This window comes from Trichosurus vulpecula, chromosome 5 (assembly GCF_011100635.1).
Source record: "Trichosurus vulpecula isolate mTriVul1 chromosome 5, mTriVul1.pri, whole genome shotgun sequence".
Classification (NCBI taxonomy): domain Eukaryota; kingdom Metazoa; phylum Chordata; class Mammalia; order Diprotodontia; family Phalangeridae; genus Trichosurus; species Trichosurus vulpecula.
In genome coordinates this window covers 140,368,151-140,393,666 of record NC_050577.1, presented here as the reverse complement: position 1 = coordinate 140,393,666, position 25,516 = coordinate 140,368,151, and the positions used below count along the sequence as shown (strand labels likewise).

The 25,516-nt window shown below is 37.6% G+C and overlaps 1 protein-coding gene across 2 annotated transcripts in view; it reads right to left on the bottom strand.

Annotated features, from left to right (window-relative positions):
• Positions 1 to 25,516, bottom strand: part of DOCK4 (dedicator of cytokinesis 4) — a 541,696-nt gene that overhangs the window by 130,550 nt on the left and 385,630 nt on the right. For both annotated transcript variants that reach the window (XM_036758430.1, XM_036758431.1), the window contains exons 23-25: positions 24,724 to 24,916; positions 10,756 to 10,883; positions 6,413 to 6,547 (exon numbers count right to left, since the gene is read on the bottom strand). In XM_036758430.1, coding sequence (XP_036614325.1) covers positions 6,413 to 6,547; positions 10,756 to 10,883; positions 24,724 to 24,916 — 456 coding nt within the window. The remainder of the gene's footprint in view (positions 1 to 6,412; positions 6,548 to 10,755; positions 10,884 to 24,723; positions 24,917 to 25,516) is intronic.

Genomic DNA, 25,516 nt, shown 5'->3' with positions numbered 1-25,516 from the left:
AGCATTAGTTATGTATAGGGACCACTTTGAAAAGTAGATCAATCTGGCCAGAGCTTGGGTTATTATTTGTTGGGGGATATTAGGAGCTAAGTCTAGAAAGGTAAGTTAGGGCCATATTGTGTAAAACACCGAATGCCAGAATGAGGAATCTGGACTCTGTGTTGTAAGCAAAGTGGAATTACTGAAGGTTTTTGAGGGTGGTATGTGTGAAAGGGTGCTATGATTAGAGCTCTGCTTGAGGGAGTTCATTCTGGCAATAGTAGACAACAGAAGGAAGAAACCAAATGTGATAGGAGGCCAGGAAGCTACCACAAAAGTCCAGGGGCGAGGTCATGAAAGCAATGAAAATAGATAAAAAGGGAGAGGATGGAAAAACACTGTAGAGGTAGAATAATATTTGACAACAAGAAATTGGGGGTGAAGGAGAAATAAGAGTCAAAGATGAGTCTGCCATTTTGAGTCTAGGTAACTGGGAGAAAGGCAGTATATTCATGTTGATAAATTAATTCTAATGTAATTATGTAAATCTCACCCCCAATACCACTATTAATTACTTTTATTTAGACACTCAAAAACCTTCAAGATTGTGTAATAAGGACTAAGGGGAAGAATAATGGAATTGAAATCAAAGGTCTGTTTCCATTCTAACATCATCAGGATGTTACGCTCATCCAGATGGATAAGATTTTCAGGTAAGCAAACAGGCTCATGATCAGAAATATTATGGACATTCTTTTTTCTTCAAGCTAGACAGCACTTGGTGTGTCTTTAGGCATGTCCAAGCATGAGCTCAGAAGAGCTGGTTTAAAATCAGTTTGAACACTACTAGTCTATTTTTTTTATGACCGTACAAATCCCCTGACTTGTCAAGCTTATTAAAGAATTTACCAAAAGGGCTTTTGGGAACTGGGAACATGTGAATCTTCAGGTATATCAATATCCTTAGGGTCTCCAGTGTAATGGAAAAAATATCCATCAGTATCTGATTCCCCATAATCAAAATCCCCAAGAGTCATGAACTGAGAACTTTGAACTTAGGAAAATTACTCAACTTCTCTGGAACTGATTTCTTCATCTGTAGAATGGTAGAGGTGCTGAGGTAGGAATGGGGTGGGGGAAGAGTTGCAGAGGCATTGAATAAGATGATCTCTAAAGTCTCTTTCAGCTCCAAATCTTATAATACTGTGACCAAACCTTCCCCAATTCTTTCTATCCTACTCCAATTCTAATGATAATTTTCTTTTTAAAAAAGTTATCACCCTTCTTTTCAATCTTCATTTAATAAAAGAGAGCAGAAAAATTTATCGCTACTACTAGATTCCTTAGTTTCAGTAGACTAAAGAAATATATTAATATAAGCAATCCAAAGTTCACTTAACTGGTAAAAAAAAAATACAATAGATAATATTCCCTGGAACAGAATCACTTAATTTTTAGTATAGGCATTCTTTAATATACAAAGTAGCTGAAATAAATAAAAAGAGACCCAGATTATTTTTATAGAGTCAATATTAAAAGATTTTGTAATATATGTGTACATATACATATATGTATACATACACATGTGTGTATATACATATATATACACACAATCACACATGTGTGTGCGTAAAACTATGAGTAAGGCTACCATTAATGAAACACTCCATTACAGAGATGCTGGAGGTGATTTTGGGGGGTGCCACATCTGCGATTTCATCTGTGCAGGGAACTCCCAGTGTGTAAACTGACTCTACCAATTGAGACTAGCATCTTAAAAGAGTCTCAGAAACTTTTCTCTGGGTACTACAGGGTTAACTGACTTGCCCCCTAATTGCATTGCTTTTATGTATCAGATATAGGACTTGACCTCAGGTGTTTCTGACTCCCAAGTCAGGTTGCTAACTACTACGCAGTATTGACTTTCATACAGTATCTATCTAATCTATCTTTCTATCTGTCTGTCTCTGTGTATATGCACAGTTTTTTTTTAAAAAACTTTCTTATGTGATATACACACAGCATCCATCCTAGAAATGACCTATGCTGAGATGAGTCAACTGGATATGAAAAGACCTGAGAGAATTATGTGCAAAGAAAGAAAAGCATTTGTAAGTTCTAAGAAACTCTAGAGTCCAATTATTTGAGGGTGTGAAGCAAAATAGCCATTTATGCTTCTTTATAAAATGTGTATCTGTACAATTAGAATACTGAAAGGAGCCAATTACAGTGGCATTTAATCCAGTTAGAGGGATCATTTTAAAGTCTGAAGAATAGTTGGTAGAATAATGAAAAGTATAATTCTTTAAAACTGAAAAATAAGGCTACCATTACCTAGAATTAGGTATAAAGCAAAAGCTTCTAGTCATACTGGTCATTGGATATAACTCCCACATTATAGATTTTTCCATGTTATATGCTAAAAGATATAATGACATGTCCCTAAATCTTTTTAGAACATAATTTGATTCATAATAGAAGTGAGAGAAGCAATACAACATAATGAAAAGACTCCCCCCCCCAAGTTTGAGTCATAGCTCTCTTATGGGCTACGTGACCACAGGCAAATTGTTTAACTCTTACAAGCCTCATCTTCCTCAGAATCTGTAGTGTAGCTGATTATAGGAAGGGAAACACTTTATTTTCCTTTGTTCATCTTTCCTGTCTTATAATTTGACTGAACAACACAAATCAGTAGGCTCCTTATCAGTAGCTTCAGAAGCTTATATATTTTGTCATTCTTCCTTCTCATAGAGCATGCCCGCAAGGTACCAACAATACTTTACCTCACAATGCAATGGTGAGTCAAATTATTTAAAAATCTTGAAGTATAGTTTAAATGTTATTATTATTGTTGTTATTCTAGTTTAGGGTAAAGAGTAATTTGTGTGTATTTGAAAAAGTACAGGTCAAAAGCCAATAATTACATTGTCCCTCCACTGCAGCTAAGTAAAGCTCTGGGGTAATTTGAATGGATCTGGTATTAGTGGCCTGGGGGATGATGGGAATTTAAAGGAATTTACTCAAGGGACCCAAATATCAAGCAGGCTTAAGGGAGTTCCTATTGAGGTAAAAATAAAGTGGTCCAAAAAGAATGAATTAATTTGCCATGCTGTTGCTCTGCTGGCTGGGAGTGGCTGTGGATCTGACTCACAAAAGAACTCAAATAGCTGTGAGGTAATGGGTTTGCTTTCTTAGAGAAAAGAAGTCACACAGTGGTTACAACTAAGTTGGAAGATAATCTACTGCAACTGCAGCTCTCTGGAGAATATAGATAAGCAGGGAAGTAGCAAGGTTTTCCAGCTGGAACTCAATCATAAGATTATGAGAGTCTCAGACTACAAGTATTCCTTCTTCAGCTAACGGCACTGGAATCTGTGAGAAAGTACTTTTCTACATATGAGAATATTTTTCCTTGTCATTCACTGTGATATTCTGTATAATGGAGGACCTTTAGTTAACCTTCGATTAACATGTTTCCTCGTTTGGTTTGGAAAAAGAGAATGCAGCTTCAGAGTGCTGGTTTGAACAGACATCAAACAGATATAATAGTGGATATGTTTACAAAAAACATTTAAAAAAGAGTTCCTTCAACTTGGCCACAGTATTCAGGGTACCACACTGAAATGGTTCTGGGCTCTGTGTATGTGTGTGTTCATACATGTGTGCATGTGTGTGAGTTTTGTAAAACATATTAGTATAGACATGTACTGTAGGACTGTTATTACAGTGGATTTTTTAAAAAATTATTACCAAATCTTATTCTCTACAGAAAAAAATGAAATTGACATGTTCCATTCCTAAGAGAAGTTATTTTGAACGAAGAGGGTATCTTTCTTACTGTAAAGTAATTAACATGGACAAGTCTAAGGACATATGTAACTAAGGATGCATTTAAAAAAAAAAAAAGGTACAGGTCTGTATTCCCTAGCAAAAGTCATTCTTTACATCTTGAGTTAGCTTCAGAAAGATAGGTCAGTGTGTTTTCCAGTTAAGTATGTCACATGGCCCAGTTAGGAAGGTGCCTTAGTACTCTATCACTGTCCTCTTTCTTCTATTTTTAAAAATCTCTCCTCACTCACAACCTTTCTTTTTAGGCACATCACATTTTACAAGGCATTTAATTTACCATATCCATTATGTTGTTACAGCTTAAAGCTCATTTTTGTTACATTTAAGCTTTTGGCCCTAGATGGTAGAAGTGCATTGAAGAAGTATACAAAGCACCTTCCTCACAATGATCCATCTCACTGTACAGTCAGTAATGTAATCCCATTTTATAGGGAGGAAAAATGAAAGAAGTTACATGACTGGCCCACAATCAGCTAATAAATCAAAGTGCAGGAATTTGAATCTAGATTCTCAGACTCCATGGTCTAGCATTCTTTCCACTACCTTTCTCCAAAGCTGTATGATTTAGATGTGGACTGATTTTTTTTAATGACTTAGGATCAAGCTGACATATATGAGTTTTTACTTTATAATCAGAGGGATTTTTTTGGTTATTTCAAACACGGGCAAAAATTTTATGAGGTTAAAAAAAATCTTGTCTTGTGTTATCTTTGATTTTCAGGATTAAGAGTGATGCCTATTGCTAACAATCTGATATACTCTCATTATAAAAAGTCATGACAATACCTAATGGTACCAAATAATATTAAAGGGAAATTAACTTTCTCGCTAAGCTGCTTTTGTTTGTTTGTTTCTTTGTAAACAATGGTCTCTTCCATTTCAAATCTAAAAGAAAAATCTTTTCTTCTTTTCCCTGCTCTGACAAAGGTTGGAAAGCTAGGTTTGATGCTGCTTAGTTGTATCATTCTGCCCACTCAGGTAAAGCTGAGCTCAGAGAGAGTAGGTAGGTGATCTGAAGTGCTAACAATAGTTCATTTCTTGAGCAACCTTCTTAAGCCCAAGGTGATTTAAAGGCAAATCAAAATTTCATACTCCAGTAGGAAAATAATGTTATTTTCATATAACACCAAAGGAAGCATATTTCATAGGAGCCTAGGAAATAGAATTGGAAGGAAACCTAGAGATTATCTTGTCTGAACCCTGATTTTCAGAGAAGGAAATTGAGGCTCAGAATGGTTAAATGATTTATTTCTAGTTAACAAGCATTCTTAAGAAGATGTGCTTGGCATACTATTACAAATAACATTTGAAAAATGATAAATTTACCTGTGCATGCAAATAAAATTTTCTATTGTAGCAGTAATTTTAAGCCAGACCAAACTTTTTTTAATCCTTCATTATTTATTCATTTATTAGTTTTCAACATTCACGTTTATAAGATTTTGAGTTCCAAATTTTTTTCTCCCTCCCTCCATCCCCTTCCTGCTCTCCAAGATGACAAGCAATCTGATATAGGCTATACATATACAGTCATATTAAACATATTTCCACATTAGTCATGTTGTGAAAGAAGAATCAGAACAAAAAGAGAAAACCATGAGAAAGAAGAAAAAAGAAGAAGAAGAAAAGTGAAGTATGCTTTGATCTGCATTCAGACTCCATAGTTCTTTCTTTGGTTGTGGATAGCATTTTCCATCATGAGTCTTTTGGAATTGTCTTAGATCACTGTATTGCTGTGAAGAACCAAGGCTATCAAATTGATCAAATCAAACTCTTTGTCAAATGAAGGTGCATTTTAAATACAAAATATATTAATATCAATTACTAAATCATATTGTTGAGTTGGCCATGTGTGCCACAGATTTCTATGCAATGTAGACATTTCGAGGCAGGCCTCTTCGGTACACTGGGTAGATCCCTGTGGAGGATTTTTAAGAGGACATGGACAAGAGGCACACAAAGTGAAAGGGCCTACATGGGCTGGAATTAGTACTACTGAACAGAGTACCTGTATGAGGATATCACAAGTCCGACAAAATGTTATATGTCTATTTTCTGGATTCAGAGAATGTTATGGCTGAAGGCTTCCCCAAAGAGCATACAGTCCAACTCCTTATTTTTTAGATGTGGAAACAAAATCAGAGTAGGTAGTGTCACAGTACCATAGCTAATTAGAGTGTCAAAGCTCCCTAAAGCAGAATTCCCAATCCAATGCTCTATCTCCTTCTCTGTAATTTTTTTTTTATTGTTTGTGGCTTTAAAAGAAATCTTTCAGTCTGGCTGTGGGCTTTTAAGTCAAGTAAATTCAATGGAAGCAAAATAAGAAAAAAATCAAATTTGGATTTTAAAATGTTAAAGAATTGTTGAACTGCCTTTTAGCAAATCCATTCCAGGTTTGCTAAACCTGCTGAAAACCCATGGAGATGCTCTACAAGATGGCAATACTCATCATAAAGGAAAACAACTCACTCATGATGTCTCTCCCCACATTACCCAGTTTTGACCTTCCCTTAAAATAACCAAAGCCCTAACAAGTACAAACTGTTCCCTTCCCAATGTTCCTGGTTTTTTATGATCTTACCGTCACATCTTGAAATTGAAGCCTCATTGCAGAGCCGGATGGCTGAGGGCGACTGGTGATTTCTAATATGGTTCTTAGAAGGATATCCAGCAAGCTGGTCACAATTACATCTATTTCTTCCAGAACAGATTTTTCCTAAAGAGAAAAAAATGTAAATATATACACATGTATATACTGTATTTATGATGAACATAATAGAGATTTCTATTTCCCTTTCTAAACGATGAGGGTAAAACAGATTTTCCAAATTTAGGATAAGCATTATAAAATTTTAGAGCTGGAAAGAACCTTGGAAATTATCTAGCTCAATTCCTTTGTTTTATGGATGGTGAGACTATAGACAGCCAGAAAGGTTAGGTTATTTTCCCAAGGTTATAGAGTTAGATAGCAGTAGACCAACTAAAATTGTGCCATTAATAATCTTCACATTTTTACTATATAATTTTTTTTCTCTCCCAGAAATCTCTTTTAGGAAACGGGAAAGAATAGTTAACTAGTTCTTTAAAATTATCAATAAAATCCCTATACATAAAAATTGAGATACATAGGCAACTGTGCCCTCTGTAAGAAGCCTGGAGCCTTTCTGCCAGGCCAAATGTGCCAGTGCTGTGAAAGTTAATCTAGCTGAGCCAGTTCTAACACTATGTCTGAAATCACCAGAATTGGGCAGGTACACTATGCCCACTGTTTCACATTGATTCCATGTGGCTGGTAATTAGGACTTAAAATAGCTGCACAGGGAAACATTCCGAGGACAAGTAGTTAACCACTAGAAGAAATCTTTTTTGCAATGCTGCCTAGAAGAAAATAAACAACGAAGGACTGTTGGCCAGGATTTAGAATGCATTTTCTTATATTACCTGTATATATGTGTATGTGGGTGTTAGTTAGGGGGTGGGAGTCTAGACTTGTTATTTCATCCATGTGAAGAACTCTCATTATGGAAACTTCCTGTACCAATCAATACAGATCAACAATTTCACATTAGGTCACAGCATCAGATTTAGAGCTGGAATGGCTTTAGAGGCCTGTGAATCCAACTGCCTTCCCCTATTCAGATGATGGAACTGAGGGACCAAAATGAGTTGCCGAGGTGTAATGGCAAGCAAAGTAGGACCTTTTGCTGTTTTTTCTTTTGGAATGCTTCTCAGCACTAAGGCAATCAAGTGCCTTTGATTGAGTCTTGCCTCTGTTTTAATCAAAAACGACTGAATCAAGAGTCTTTGGTTGAGTCAAGAGTCTTTGATTACCTGCTTAAGTCACAAGAAAGCCTAGGTCACATGAGTTTGAGTCACACGGTTGTGACATCCCCTGACCCTGAAGAAGTGTATATATATTCCGAGGTTAGCATTTTGCTTTGTGGGGCTCACTCACTAGAAGAGTGATTTAGCCAGACAAGACTCCGGGTAGCTGTTAAGGAGTTCCCTGGATTCGAAAACCCAGATGTTAGTGCTTCTCCCTCTCTCTGGTAACTACATATGTATTGCTATAGTCAGACAGAGGCCCTGTCTGCTGATTTGTGTTATTTGCTCTGTTTATATAATTTCTGCTTGTAATTTCTGTTTGTGTTTTCTCTGAAGTTTAGGGTGCTGACTTTTTCCCCTGAACTAAGTAAATGATATATGTATGTTTAATTAAAGTGAGATAGTAAACCCCTTAAAGTTGCTTTCCTTAGAAAAGAAGATCAAAGAACCTGTGCTAGCAGCCCTCCCGTGTGCCGGTATTGTTGGTCTTATACCTCCACAGCAGCTGCTAGCAGCATTGTTGTTACACTAGTCATATAACCTTAAGTGCCTGAAGCAAGATGTGAACCCAGGTTTTTTCTGATTCCACTTCTGGCATCCTGTCTGCAATGAGTCAGCTGGCTGAGTGATAGGGGGAATGACCTGCTCAAGGTCACATAGCCTTTTTCAGAGACAAGAAAGCAAGTCTTCTTAACTGCCAGGTCCTCTATTTAATATGTTAAGTTACTTCTTAATATATATAAGTACATTACACATCCCCTGGAAAAATTGCATATATGTTCTTGGCTACCCCCAGCCCCCATTTTCAGAGTGTGTGTCCTTATCTAGAGACTCTCTGTCACTTCCAAGCCAAAAGAGACAACTTGAAATTCAAAAGCACTTCACCTGATGCTTACAGTAAACCCTGTTTATTTTCTAGATAGTAATGAGGATTTGAATAAAACCAACCCAATGAGGCAAGGTGTGGTGTTCTTCTCCTTATATTCTTAAGAGATGAAAAATGTACACTTTCTCTCACAATGCCGCTCCATCCTCCTCCTCATTTCTCCACTCACTCCCATTTTCCCTTTTAAAGTCCCTAATGAGGTCTGATGGCCTATGTAATATAATTGAAGTAAAGTTAGTCACCCTTTCCTGGGCAGCTTCCCCTCTTGGTGAATATCCAGAGAGCATTCCTCAGGGAAAGCAGTTCTGGGTTTTGTTTTTTTTCTCTCAGCCCTATTCCCAGGAGAGTAGGAGTCAAAATCACTTAATCCAATTTCACTTACTATCAAGTCACTGTTACTAGAAAAGGAGTAAGGAAAATTGAGAGGAGATAACAAGCATAGAATAATAGAGAGAAAGAAACCAAACTGAATAGGAAGAATCACTGTCCGGTACTGCATTTTAAAAACAGTTAATTATCTATTAATAATTAAATAATTATTTATAGTAATAATTACTATTATAATTATAATAATAAATAATAATTTTTAAAGTTATTTTTAAAAAATCACTGCCAATGAGCACCATGCCTTCGTAACGGTGCTAGAGTTACAAAACTGGACAAGAAAGTTATTTATGCATATAAATAGGAAAACCATAACTTGTGACCTAACACCTAGAATTCCCTCTCAGCAAGGACTAAGGGCATTTCAGTATTTCAACATTATGAGAAAGGTTTTTTTTAGGTAATAGCTAGAATTTTACTCAAACTAACAACAAAGAAGACAATGAAGATGATGATATATAAGTACGCTTTAATCTCTGCAAAGTGCTTTACAAATATTACCTTATTTGATACAACAACCCTAGGAAGTAGGTGCTTTTATTATATCCATTTTACAATGGAGGAAACTGAGGCTGATCGAGGATAAATGACTTGCCCAGGACCTCACTGCTGGTAAATCTACCTAGTAAACAAAGTCTGAGGCTGTGTTTGAACTTGAATTTTTCTCCAGGTCCAGCAGCACTCTATCCACTGTACCCCCCAAGATGCCAAAGATATTGAAACTTGTGATTTCAGGGAAACAGGTAGGAGATAATAGCCAAACTCTTTCCAACTTAGGAATCACGGGTGAATGCAAAGGTGTACCTCTAAGAGAAGGGTTCTTAACCTTTGTTTGTGTCATGGATTCCTCTGGCAGTCTGGTGAAGCCTGTGGACCCTTCATAGAATAATGTTTTAGATGCACAAAATAAGTTACATAGGACTACAAAGGAAACCAAAGGTTAATGAAAATAAAAATGTATTTTCCCCCATCCAAGTATATGAACCTCTTGAGATCTAACCATGGACCAGTTGTAGATCTGTGGCTCCCTATTTAAGAACCCCAGTGATATGATATTTCCAGGCTCCAGGAGGATTTACTCCAAAAAGATAGTCCTTTTAGGATCCAGCTACTGAGAAACATCCAAGACTTGTCACGAAGATTTTCATAAATTTCAACAATAACAATAATGATTATAAGATGGTAAACTTATAGCTAAAAGGGACTTTGGAGGCCATCTAGTTGAATACCCTCATTGTAAAAATAAGAGATTTGAGATCTAAGACTTTTAGCTGATTTGCCTGAGTTTAGACAGATAGTAGGCATCAGACATGGAATTTGAACTCAGGTCCTCTAACTCAGATTCAGTGTTTTTCCCACTGCATCACACTTTACATTTCAGCAGTGCTTTTCTGCTCCCAAAATGTGCCCATATTCCTTCTCACATGATACCCATAATTCTGCAAGGTAAGCAGGATGGATATTATCATCTCCATTTTAGCAATGATGACCACTGGACTCAGAGAGGTTAAATGGCAGACATGGGGCTAGAATTTTGGTCTTTGACCTCCAATTCGAGTTCCAAGATGTCCATTTTTTTTTTAACTTTCCATTACCTTCTCTTGAAATCTAAGGTTGGGAGACCTAAATTGCACATGGTAACAGTGTTTTCCTTGCTGAAAATCAGTCCCACTATCTTACAAAAATTATTTCAATACGAAAAGAAAAGGTAAACCCAAGTGGAAATCAAAACAAGTGCCACGGAGGCTTACATCTTAGTAGTGGCATATTTTTTCCCTCCAAGTCTTAAGACACTTATGGAACTTAACATCCCATGATTGTTTACTTACTGAGCTATTTTTCTTGATGAGACAAAATATGTTGCTAAGAATGCGTGCACACATGATGAGATCCTTTTGCTCTTGTAAATGCATGTGGAGGTGATGAAGAACAACAGGCAGAAGTATGTATCGAGAATCTGAAAAGGAAAAAGTAATTAGTGTCACTTTTTTCAGAGGTCCCACTGGAACATATTCCCTTTTTAAGCAATATTAAAATACATAACTTAAATTTTTTAAACTATATATGTATTTGCTTTAAAAATTAGCCCACTGAATAGGCAACCCTGGATACTTTGGCATAAATATATAAAAAAATTTTAGAATTTACTTAAGCATTTTTTAATCATTTGAAAATGGATGAATGAATGCATCTGGTATCCCACATAGTGCCTTGTGCTCTCTAAAGACTCTTAATTTGGAGATCAGTTGTGTTTCTCTCCTCCAACGTGGCCCACTCAGAAAAAATACAGATAAACCTATGGCACCTCTGGGCAAGGACACTCGCCCACAGAAAGCTCTGGCACCATTTCTTTTACTTGCTATATCTTTAAATGCCCTCATGTGAGCAATATCACATAGACTGATAAAACTATCAGAAGCTTTATATCTAGTTTTTAAAAGTCATTTAGTTTCTAGAAATTTCATTTGGCCCTCACACTTGACCCTGACCTCATTAACATGTTATATCCTCCCATTTCTAACTGGCACTCCTGCCTCTTTACTTATCTACGTCGAAAGGCTAGAACAAAACAAAAATGTAAGCCTCCACAGTAAATATGCACTGTTATCCCACCAATCAAGTTTAATCCTGTGTGGAAACCAAACACAGATGCAATGTTTGGAAATTTTCCTTAGGATCCCAACTCAATAGGACCCAGCTTCAGATCTACTACTTGAGAATAATATTTAGAATTGTGGTATATTTCACTTTAAGAAAACATAAGGAGAATTCAGACTTAGAGAACAAATGAATTGGAAGGTGATTATTAATATTACAGAATAATCCATTGTTTTATAAAGTGATTGACTCCAGGGGTCTTTTAAATGATAAATTTAAATACTTGTCTAGAAACCAAAAGTTATTTGAAAGAGAAGCTAGAAGCTCAAAGTGTTTGGGGTTACTGAGAACTGCAATTCAATCAGACAGGAAGAAAAACATCTTGGAAATTGTTATTGTATATTAATAACAATGAAGCTGGTAACCAGGCACACATTTATATACCACTTTAGGCCTTACAAAAGACTTTCCCCACAGCAACCCTAAATGCTAAGTGGTGTAATATTATTACATTCGTTTTATAGATGTAGACAATGAAGCACAGACCACAGTCACAGAGGTTGATAAACTAATCCTTAACCCATTACTTTTTTCACTATGCAGCAGATATGATTTGTAAAAATGTGATTTACATTCTGAGAGCACACCCATTGTAGAACATGAGTTAGAACGGTAAATAAAAATCTATTTGTGAAGAATAGATACAGCATATGATTACACTGCCTACAAATTTATTACTAGGCCCCTTGAGGGCAGGGACTCTTATTTTTGTCTTTGTACTCTTAGTGCCTACCACAGTGCCTGGTGCATAGAAAGACCTTGATAAACGCTTGCTTGTTTACTACTGATAGTAATAACAGTTAATAACAGTTATGTAGTGGTTTTATACTTTGAATATTGCCTTTCTTTTATTAAAAAAAGTGTGAGTATTCCTAAGAATCAGAGAATACAGTATGTAGGAGTTATCTAAGCAATCCAATAACAGTATCTTAAAGAACAAAATTTCTTAAATAACTCTATAACAGCATGTGGGCCATAGTTGCTGATCAGAATTTAGCATTGGAGTATACTGGAGAAAGACAACTGATAAGCTGAGGGATAAGCCATGTCTCTGGTAGCCTTTAAAAAGCAAGAGTTGGGTAATTCACTATTTCTTCCCTTGTGCCTCTTGGAAAGTATAGCAGGATGGGGAGGGGATTTAGGTGCCCTAAATTCCTCAGGTAATGGCATTTTGTAGCAGAGGCACAAATGGGGAGAGGGGTTTCAGCTGCAGGGTAGAGTTCAGGAAGTGAGGAGGCAAGAATCTGGCACATGGAACTGGGCTTCTGCTCAGGAGATGACACATCCTAGAATAGAGACAGGACAGCTAGGTGGCACAGTGAATAGAGTGTTGGGCCTGGATTCATAAAGACTCATCTCCCTGAGTTCAAATCAGTCCTTGGAAACTTACTAGCTTTGTGACCCAGGGAGTCACTTAATTCCATTTGCCTCAGTTTCCTCATTTGTAAAATGAGCTAGAGAAGGAAATGGCAAACCATTCCACTATCTTTGACAAGAAAACCCCAAATGAGGTTACAGAGTCAGATATAACTGCAAACAACACAACAACAACAGAATAAAGACTCTTATTGGTCCCTACAGCATGGGTTGTATTTCTTTCCTGAAGAGTAATAGCCTAGGTCAAAATTACATAGCAGTACCAGAGACCAAGATTTCAGCTGAGTCCAAAACTAGAGACAATGGAGTCTTCAACTAAGTGTCTGATAGTCCTGAGTTACAGGTTTTGTTTCTTTCCTAAACACAGCAGTATCCTAGACTAGGATTTCAGCTAGCCTACAGGTGGAGATGGCAGAGATTATGGACCAGCATCAGAACTACAGGTCTAATATGGCAGATAAATTGTACCTAGCAAGGAATAATGCAAAAACTGCACTAGGAGATATCAAGGGTCCAGCAACAGAGGTGAAGATGTCCTTATGCATACGTGTCTGGGCCACATACATTCCCTTGTTGTTGTTCAGTCATATCCAACCCTTTATGACCCCGTGAACCATACTGTCCATGGGGCTTTCTTGGCAAAGATGCTGGACCAGTTTGCCATTTCCTTCTCCAGTGGATTAAGGCAAAAAGAGGTTAAGTGACTTGTCCAGGGCCAGGTAGGTACTAAGTGCTGACGCTAGGTTTGAACTCATGTCTTCCTGACTCCAGCCTCAGCATGGTGAGCATACTGAGCTGCCTAGCTGCCTCCTGTGCATTTTCTACATGCGTGCTTTTCTACTGTTAAAATCAATGGATACACACTCCACCCCAAAAAATGGTGGATAGATTTATGTAAGAATGGACCCTGGGTTTACAGGAGAGATATCGTGCTCCTTATTATAGCATTTTATAAATACTTTGCCTTGAGCTAATTGGTTGCTTATAGAGAGGTATACATTGGTGTGGTCTCAGGAACTACAATTTTAGGAGTACATACTCAAAGGGGACCTAGAACATGGTAGTTGTTTTTGTTGGGGGTGGGGAAGGAGAGAACCTATCCTATGAATGTAAATTGGAGAGATAACTGAAGAGGGATATTACAGCTATATTACTCGAGTCTCACACCAATCATGTAAAGTAGTTACTGAAGGTATTATTAAATTTTGATGGCCAGAAGCTGGCCATTTAACTTGGGGTTTATTGGCTAGATTCCTTCCTTCCTTCACTCCTTCCTTCCTCCTTTCCTTCCTTCTTCCCTTCCTCCCTTGCTTCCCCAAACCCTAAAACCAGTTCACTCTGAAGCTCATACACTGGACCACAATAGGTCCCTAATAAGCGCCACTTAATGGCTGTATTTTGGGCCCTCCTGCCTTAGAGTGAATGTCCTTGGTAATTGTTTCTTTTTGGAACAACAACCCTGAGGATCTTCCCCTCCCAGCTTGATTTTTTTTTCTTTTTTTGCTAATTAAAGGGGTCATTCCTTGACACTTCTTAAAGAGGCCTATTCACTGAATGGGCATTGCCTCACTCTAAGTAAAGTACACGAAAAGGCCTGAGCCTAAAAGGGCCAGGGTCTCCCACTGCATCCTTGGTCATCTCCAGTCATCCTTTTGAATATCTGGTCACTGGAGCCAGAAGGCTCTGGAGGAGAAAGTGAGGCTGGTGACCTTGCACAGCCTTCCCTCACTCAAATCAAAGCCAATTGCAAGTCATGTCTCATTTCCCTGACATCATGGTCCTCTTCAAGAACGAAGGACAAACACAACAACAATTATTCTCATTTTATACATTAGGCAACTGAAGCTCAAGAAGGTTAAGTAACACGGCTACTGAATAGCAGAAGTTGAATCTGAACACAGGTATTCCTGACTCTGATTCAGTTACTGCACCCACTCCATCAAGGTGGCTCTTATCTTTTCTTTGCCAGGTATAGTGTCAACCAATGCAAATTATTGAATTAATGTGCATAGGTATTACCACGATCAGGAGCCTATGTCATTAGTTATTCTGTCTTCATTTCCCAGTCTTTCTGAAGGCCAAATTAGCTGATTGGTTAAAATGCTAATTCTTGCCTTTAAAATTAAAAAAAAATCCCAAACTGACCAAGCAGGGAAAATGCAATTTAAGCAAGAATTTTTTCAGACACAGATTGGTAGAAATTAAAGGCTAAAACATGAAAAAAATTGCTATTCAGCTTGGAATGTTCAATGCATGCTCATTCAATCTCATGTTTACCCATTCTGCTGACCCTTAATCAAGGAAACAACACTGACGATAATATGATAAGTGTGAATTTTAAAAGTTTCTCTCCTAAGTGACTCTCAAACAAAGACATAAACTGATCTTTGCTTCCTCTAAGAACAGGACTTTGGCCAGGGATCATATAAATCAGCATTTTGGCATGAGTAGGAGTGATATTAAAATGAGTCGTGTGATCAGACCCATATGGCCACCACAGCTCATACTCGCCAGATAGGGCATATAAATAAGTTGGATGCCAGCAAGACACCTCACCAGCTGAGATGTGGCCATCTCACGTGGAGATGATTAGAAACAAGATGGGCAGAATGTTCTGCTGAAGTAGATAGAACTCAGGAAGGAAGGCCAAGTAGATACAGACAAAGAAGTTTTTCCTGACTGAGGCAACCCAGGAACAGATTAGAGGGGGCCATAATTAGCATTAAGCCTCTCCAAAATAGCTACAAAAGCTAAGGAAAGGATGGACACACTTCAAGTGTGCTCTATCTAGACAGGACCATGGGCCACCAACTTTTCTTTCCAGTCATGTTCCCTATGTGGGAATTCTCTCACAGGGAAAAAGAACAGCAATGCACAATGTGACAAAGCAGATTGCCTATGGAATCAGTCTTCCTACTTTATCTTGGGTATACAGGATGGGCAGCACACAAGCAAAGGGTACTTCTCTGTGAAAGCCTCAATTTGTTTACATGAGTTCTGCTGAAATACCCCTAAACTTTGGTTTCGGAGTCTATTATCTTCCCATTTGAAGACAGCTAGAGTAGGTCATGATAAAGGGGCTCATTATTTCATGATGGCCAATTTTTTTTTTTCCAATCTGGCTGTGCCGTGTCAGGAACTGATTGCAAAAGCAACTGTTGAGGACGGCTGAACAAATTGTGGTACATGAATGCAAGGGATTTTTACTGTACTATAAGAAAGGATGATGATGAAGAATTCAGTGAAATTAGGGAAGATGTTTATGAATTGAAGCAGAATGCAGTAAGCAAAACAGAGAACAATTAGCCTAAAAATGCAAAGGAAAACAACACTGAAAGACAGTAGAAATCTGACCAATGAAGTGAGCAGTTTTTGTTCCAAAAGGACTTGTGGTGAAATATAGCCCTCTCCTCTCAGCGAGGAGGCGGTAAGACTACTGAGCTTGAAATGGAATATACATTAGAGTACAGCTATTGGTTTGCCTTGCTTAATTATAATCTTTGTTACACGGGGAGATACTATTGGGGAGAAAGATGTCTTTGGGAAGTGACAGCAATATTTTTAAAAACATCACGAAAACAATAAAACCTGACAACCAAGTATTGCTTAGATCATGAGGTCAGTCACAAATAGCATTCTTTTCATGTTGTTGTTTGTCCTTCATACTCGAAAATGACATAACATCAGGAGGATGATGCCGTAACTTGCAAATGAACTGAATTTAAGTGAGAGAGGGCTATGGAAGGTGACCAGCCTCACTTTCTCTTCCGGAGCCATCTGGGTCCAGTGGCAAGATATAGATCAGGACGGCTGGAGATGGTCCCCATTCTTTTTATGTACCACATGTAAAATGGCAGACCTAGCCGAAATGTACATAATTACACAAGGATTGTGAGGGAAATATTATGAAAATGAGATACCATCATAAGAATGTTAACAGTATCAACTCCACCTTACAGAGGAAAAATACTTTCAAAGTGCTTACACGGACATCATCTTCATAGAAAGACTTTTCATAAATATCAGAGACCAAAGGGACGTTAGAGATCATCTAACCCAATCCCCTCACTTTGGAAGTAAGGAAACTGAGGCCATCAGAGGTGGTGACTTGCTCAAGGCCATGAAATTATTCAGTCTCACATGATTCTCATAACAATCCTGTTAAAGTAGCCCAAGTGTCATGACATCCATTTTATAGTTGAGGAAGCAGGCTCAGAGAGGCAACTGATTAAGTTCAGATGGTTTGTAAATGGCAGAACAGGGGCTAAAACCCAAAATCAAGAGTCTGACGTTCTTTCCACTATACCAGTGGTGTTAAATTCAAATAGAAGAGGATTCCTGCCTGTTACATATTGACTTAGAAAACCATAAATTAACATGATATACATTCTATTGTGCTTTTATTTATTTAGTTGAATAATTCCCAATTACATTTGGAAGTTTTGAGTGACACCTCGTAGCTGAATATCACACTTCTGCTTATTGTTTCCTCCTTCTCCCTGCCCCAAAACACAATGGGTCTAAGGTTTATGCTCTTTTATACTGAATAGTATTTTTACAAATATGATAAATAGGGTCTGAAAGCCTGCATAAAATTGCTTTGAGAGTGACCCAAAGTTTATGAATCATTATTCCAAATTTAGTCATCTTTTCATCAGTTGAGATAGTCCTTCCATTGATGATGCTCATCACTTCTCTACCCCTAAGTAAATGGCTTGCATTAGTTGCCGTTTTTCAAAATAATTCATCCCATGGTGTCCAACTTCCTAGGGATGGGCCTTTTTCTAACTAGGCTGACCCTCTGGTAGCAACCTGTCATTGGGGTGAAGCTTGAAGCCTTCTCAGCTTGCTAGGATCTGCTAGGGCTTGTCTTCTGCTGGCATATCCTTCAAGAGCGTAGGGTCATTTTCAGTTCACAAGGAAACATAAGGAGAACCAGAGTAAGACATAAAGGAATCCATTTATGAAAAAGCACAGTACTGATTTCTGCACGGTATCTTATCGATTCTATGTACAAACTCAGAAATGACATTGGAGGGTCTAATTTTATTTTGGCCTCATTTTGTCTTCCCTAAGGAAAAAAAAACATTGAATATAATTTAGAGGACACACATACATTGGCAAAACTAGTTACTTCAGTTTAGGCTTTAGTGCTAACATGTGAGTTTGACAACATTTTCACTATTACATGGGAAAACCCTTAAGATAATCCAGGGATTTGGACTCGAGATAAGTTTTTGGCAAATGCTCTCAAGACTCTGCTAGTTGGAGATAACACGGCAGCCCTGAAGTAAGAGTTTTCCTGACATGGCAGAGTCCAATCAGACAGAGGTTAGTATGATATGAAAGGGATCGGTGATAAGGAGAAAGTATGCAGAGGAAATAATAGGGGTTTGCAAGGTCAAAACCTGACTGCTTTTAGTCAAAGCTTATCGTTGGACTACCAGAAAATATCTGTACATTCTTTAATACTCCTACATTCACACACATGCAAAGAGATACACATGTATACATACATGCACATACATTTTAAATTATCTTGCCTTTAACACCTCATTTGTTTCTAAATCTACACTCTCTACCTAGCCAGCCATCCTCTCAAAGAAAAATTTAAAAAGAATAAGAAATAAAATTCAGCAAAATAAGCAAACCAACTGTGTCTGACATTGTGTGCAATATTCCATAAGCATACCTACCCTTCACTTCAGTAAAAGGTAGAAGGTACATCTTTACCACTTTTTTCTAAGGCCAAACCTGGTCATTAGAATTACACAGCATTTTCTCTGTGCTTTCTTACATTCTATAGCAAGTATGAAAACATATTTGACAATTTATACCTTAAAGTATATTTATCATTGTTACTTAATATTATCCCTAGCTGTCAGACTCAGCACCATACAAGAAATAGCTAGAGGGTAACTGGCATGGCTGCTTTAAGTCCCATCAGCCCCTTTAGCTCTTATCGGGTTAGCAGCAAAGTTTTAAACCAAATCAGTTTTGGAAGTACAAACAAAACTCTATAGCTCTTGCTGCAATAAAAGTCAATATAAATTGTACCTTAACTATAGTTCTCAGAAAGAAAAGCTACTAAGCACCCGTCAAATGCAGTAAGCTTTTATTTTCAAAGCTGTTGCCAGAATAATAGATACCACCCACCAAACATCCTTCTGGCATGTTATGGCACAGAATCAGGGGAGCCCATTAATTTATGGGAAGTAACTCTGGAATGTACTTTCAACATAACCTTTACAAATTTACTGCAGTCTCAAAGAAAGCTGCACAGCCTGGTAGCAAGGATTGGAGGCTTTATTGGTGCAAAACAATAAAACCCTTTTTATACTTTCTTAAGAATTTTTTTCCCATTGGGAATATTTAAAAAAACTAATATGACCTTTTAGGCTTTGGGATTTTTTTTAATGCAAACTTTTTATCAATGGCATACGTTTAATATGTATAGTGAATCCTTATGTCTACTTCGCGTCTTAGCTTGATCAATCACCCAATTATCCAGAAGCTGAAGAGATACCCAGGACTTTTACTTAACCAGAAAATAGCTTAGCTGCACCTGCAGATAGCTAACGTAATTACCACGCATCAAGCAGCTCAAACAAAATAGAAATAAATGTGGAGATCATAGTACAAACAGACTGTTCTTGCAGAGGCTGAGTTGAATATCTGAGTCCTTGCTATTACAAACACTATTGCCCTGTTTCAGGTCCTTATCATTTCACAGCTGGGTTATCATAACCTCCTGCTCAATCATCTCCCCACCCTCAATTCTAACTAATTCCTATCATCCAATATCTTCTAACTGCTAGTACCAAAGCTGTCAAGTCACCAGGCTGACCCTGCCAATCTCCTCCTTAAAGCCTGTAAATGCTGCAGATTAACTTCAAGATCCCTACATTAGATTTTGGAGCTCTTTATCTGGGTGTCCAAGGCTTCCCTGGCCTTCTCTCATGCCCAGCCAGTACCCCCTGGATTTATCTCAAAGGAGAGAGATAAAATTCCCAGAAATTCTGAAATCATCTACAAATACCTACTTATCTCTTTTGAAGGAATGGCAGGGAAGATGATTAGAAATTTGGACAAAAATCAAAATCTAGACAAAGCTTTTAAGTACCCTTCATAGACCCGAACTTAATAAAATTCAAATGAAATGAATGAAATTAATCATGCACCAAAGAAAGCAACCTTAAAAAAAAAAAAGATGGCCAAATGTGAATGACAATCCTAGGGTGTCTTGTTCATGCTTGTCCTGTGAGCCCACGATGCCTCTTTAAAATTTAATCAGCAAACTATCAATGCAAAGTATAGCTGACATGAGCTAAGCTATAATTTAATTAATTGTTAAACAGGTAAATCATGAGATGATGTTATAAGGAGGTTTTGCTGACTGAGAAATAATACTGAATAATATTGAGTGAGTAAAGAATCTGTCAGTGGTTGTCCAGTATTGTCCAGGGCAGAAAGAGACTAGAGCTGGTGGAAAAGGTGCATTCTGCTATATTGTAGAGACAGGCAGAGCAGTAATACTGGATTTGGCACCTGAGAATTTGGGCTCCCTAATTATTACCCGCGTAACTGTGGGAAAGTTGTTTTAATTTCAGGCCTCAGTTTTTTTCATTCAAAAAATGGGTAGATTGGATGACCTCTAAAATTCTAAAGCCACAACAACAATAATGATAGCTGGCATTTATGTAGTGCTTTAAGATTTGCAGCACATAACAAATATTATGTCATTTTATCCTCACAATGAGGAAACTGAGACACAGAGGCTAAGTGACCATCTAATAAGTGACTGAGTCTGCATTTGAACTCAGGTCTTCCTGACTGTGCTACCTAATGGCATCTAATAGTAGAGTAGGGGAATTAATTAGTCTCTACAGTAGCCAGGGCGAAATATCCCGCAAAACTATCTAACCTCCCTTTGCTTTAATTATCTGTTCACCAGGCAACTACACTCAAAGTGGAAAGGTGACCTTTGACATCATCTAATCCAATCCCTACTTGTAGAACAAAGCCCCATTACAGTCATCCAGCCTCTACTTGAAGACTTCTATAAAAGGAAATTCACTAGCTCCCAATGCAGCCTATTCAATTTTTGGACCATTTGAACTTTAAAGAATTTCATCATTATCACCATCAAATATCTTCATCATTCTACCATGTATGTACAGTAATTTCACTGGTGTGGGGAATTCCTAATATGGAAACTTATTGCCAACACAGACCAGCAACTTCTTTGAAACTTAGAGTCTTTAGAGAGCTGTCCAGGTCACTGAGAGGTTAAGTGAATTGTCTGTGGTTCCCACAATCCTATACTTCTCAGAGGAAGGACTTGAATCCAGGTTTCCTTGACTCCAACTTTAATCCACTAGTCACTCAACTACTTCTTTCCTACTTATTTTGTCTCTCTATAACTTCTACATATTATTCCTACTTTTTCCCTGAAGGTGTCAAGCAGAATAAATCTAATCCCTCCTCTACACAATAACATGGAGACTACCACCTTCCCTTCACAATTAAGGTGGGCTGAAATCACGTCATCATTTTTGAGGGGTAAGGGGTTCATATCATGCTGTTGGATCATATTTCATTTACAAGTAACTAAAATTACTAGATATTTTACATGGATTGTTACATAGCAATCTATGTGCCAGGCACTGTATTAAGTGCTGGGGATACAAAGACAGAAAAAAGACAATTCCTGCCCTCAAGGAATTTATTTACATTTTATTGTAATTGTATGTAAATATATATATATATGTGTGTGTGTGTGTGTATTTGTGTGTGTGTGTGTGTGTGTATAAACACATTTTATATCGCACATTTTTGTACAGTTGTGTGTGTGTGTATGTACATGTAAAGCAAAACGCTAAACTGCACTGAGACTTTTGGGACACCAAGTGAAAAATGGTATTTAAGTTAAAGGAAGTGTGGGATTCTAAGAAGGAAATGTAAGAAATTAATATATTCCAGGCATGGGCAATAGCACTGAGATTGAAAATGGAGTACATTGTGTAAGGACCAGAGAGAAGGCCAGTTTGTTTGGATTACAGAATATTAACATTTCCCTCATTCTGAACTCATATAGTTTTTCTTTCAAGTTTGTACCTTTCTGGAAATCCATGCCCCCAAGAGCAGAAGCATGATGGAGATCATTTGGTTAAGGAAAAAGACAGACCTAAAAGATATTTTTTATGAGTTTACTACAGAATGTTCAGCCAGATGGAAGACATGAATCATACCTTGCTAATACAAATTAGAAAACTGTCATTGTAGGACAGACATCTGAGGCCATAAGCATTTGTCCCTGGCTGTTTTTCCTTTTATTTTGACTTGAGAATTACCGGGCCTATCACCCACGACTGTGGTTCTCCTTTGTTATACATGCTGTTACTCATAATATCTCCTTGTGCTATTTTACATGTGTCTTTTTGATCAAATTTCAGTACTTTTGATCTGCTCAAGCCTTCTTCTAAGAACATTCTTCTTGATCTTCCTAAAATCCATTTTTTGACCCTACCTAGGGGCATTATATCACTCTGGTATAATAAATTGTCGTTGTACAAAACTAAATCCCGTTCTTTGACACTATCTCTGTAGCCAGCCCTTCATTTTCTCTGAGCTCCTTTATAGCTGTAATTCAATGATCCTGATTGACTATTTCAGCTCTAATATGAAAGCATCTGTAGCTCTCCGTATGGAACCATCAACCTCCATTTCTCCCTTCTTGGAGGTATTACTTGGATTCTTCTTACTTGCGAGGGCCTATATACTGAATATGAACTTCTGTTGTTTCATCACAGAGAGGCCAGCTTCGCTCTCCACTAAGAGAAGACTGCCTACTTGTATTGCTTCCATGGGAGAGTCTCATCTGTGTTCCACTCTTCTATTTACTAAATTAAAGTATTGATACTGGTTCTGAGTCTCATCTGCCCCAGTGGAATCTTTTCTTACTGGCTTCTTCTCTAGATTATTTCTTTGTTTTAAAATTAATTTTCTTTTTTTATTATGAAATTAGAAATCAACAAACACCAACATGTCCATATATGAAGAACATAAGAGGTGTTATATACTTTAAAAATATGTGTGTGTGTGTGTGTGTGTGTGTGTGTGTGCATATGTGTTTATATCTATGGAGCAAGACAGAGATAGAGTCACATATGCTACATATATATGCATATATATTATATAAAATCTAAGAAAGTGGTAACAACTTTGCTCCAATTTATTTGTCTTCCCTATTGTACTATTTTTCTTCTGTGCAGTTTAAAAAAAAAACTTATTGAAGCTGTTTTTGCTAGCTAATCAATCTATCATTCCCCCATAGTCTACCATATTTCTCCCTCTGTAAAATGGGAATGCCAACAGCACATGCCTTCTAGGATTGATGTGAAGATCAAATGAGATAATATTTGTAAAGCACCTAGTATAGTGCCTGGACCATAGTAGGTGATTAATAGTTTATTCCTTTCCCTTTCCCTCCTCCCCTCAGAATGAAGCCCTCCCTTGTAACAAATATGTATAGTCCAAGAGGAAAAAAATATCAACACATTGGCCACGTCTGTGAGTGGGTATCTCATTCTGCATTTCTAGTCCACTACTTCATTTTTTTTCTACCCTCCTTAGGAAACCTTTAGTCTCTCCAAGAGGACTTAGGATACCAGGTTACATTTGTAAAATTTAAGTGATAACAACCTCAGGTCTGTATTACCAGACGATAAGCCCTTCAGAGGGCCCTATCCTCAGGGATAGGGATTGTGTACTGGTTACCTCTTAGCAATAAAAATCTTTATTGGAGCCTAATGTTCTGCACATAGTAGGTGCTTTATTGTGTGTACTCTGCAAGTCACCAGAACAAATTTCTTGGTTTAATATCATTTTGGTCTCAAGATGAACTAGTATAATCTGTTAGTGGACTAGAAAAACATACCTGGAACTGTTTCAGAAATCACCTCTCACATTCTCTTTCTTCAAAAGTGCTGCTTTTATACACCTCTTTAGCCCTTTTTGTCCGCTTGCCAACCTGCTGGGCCGCCCAACCCTGTGTGTCAAGCAGTCCTTTGGTGCATGGTCACACATGGAGCACTCAATAGTCTCTAGCCTCTCACTGGCACTCAGTCTACAAAATGGCAAAAGCTCAACTCATGACTGAGGGATAACAGCAATTATTTGTGTGACTGCTCCAGCAGTGTGCCATACTAATCAAAATGGTTAAACTGATACAAAAAAAACATGGTGGCTATCCAGGATCCCAAACTTCCTTAACAAAAAAATCCACTTTCCTAGGAAGAGGGCTGTTTTCATGGAATTAGCCTCCAAAATGTTGATTTTGGGAAAAAAATGAAACAAAAAATCCCTATTCACTTTGTCTGTTTAACTGATGCCTTTTATTATACCAGTTTCCTATTCTTTTTTTCATAAGTTTTGAAAAAAATGATTATTTGATTCCTTACTTAAGTTTAAAAATGAAAAAAAACACAAATATTCAAGTTTGCCATACAAACTCAGAATAAAGCAGTGTGCTTAGAGTCCATGATATCATCATTATGGATTATTCTTTCTGGAAACAGAAATACCGCTAGTCATGCTTTTAGCATGGATAAAAAAGAATTTAGCTCTAATATTCCACATTAACAATGCTTTTATGAACTGGGGCTTTCAGAATGTTTTCATAGGGTTCTGCTGACCTGTGAAGGCAAGACATGGTAAATTTTCTACAGAGTCTGTTTCCCCCAAGAGAATGATCACCCTACCGGGGTTAGTATATAGCTGGCTTTCCACTGTTTTTCCAATACACTGAAGCTTCACAGCTTGAAGGGAGTCATCCACATGCATGATTGTTGGCAGACTGCCCAGAGTATCATGCACTAAGTTTGCTACCTCACGAACATCAAAGAGTTTCAACAGCTCAGAATACACTGCTGGGAAGGAGCTCAGGAACACAGCCTTAAAAAAAAAAAAGAGGAAGGAAAAAGAATTAAAATTAACCTCAAATTACCATGTGAAATGAGTTTTAAAATCTCAGTGTTTGGAGGGATTATCTCAAGTATTTTTAAATGAAGAGGGGTGGGGAGAGTTGATTAGAGAAAGGGTAGAATACCTTAAAAGGAACAGATAAAATTATCTATTGTTTATTTTTTTGAATTGTAGTGACTAGAACATCAAAAGAACTGGGACATTTCAGAAATTCCCTGATAGTGGTAAGAAATGCAGCATCAGCAGGGGGCAGCACTGGGTTGGGGGAAGAGCCCCAAATCAGAAGGCAGGGGATCCGGCTTCTATTTTCAGCTGTGCCACCGACTAGAGGTATGACCTTGGATAAGTCACTACGGTTATCCTTTCCACATCACAACTTTCCCCCCATCGGGGTTTCCATGTATCACAGGTTGATATAAGAAATTAAATAGGAATTTGGGGGGGAGTTTTGTGGAAGCCCCAAACAACACTCAAAGGCCAGCAGATGTCACAGGAAAAGTTTAGAAACTCAGAAATGCATAAAATACATGTATAGTATCATGTAATATTAATTAATTTATTATTTTATTT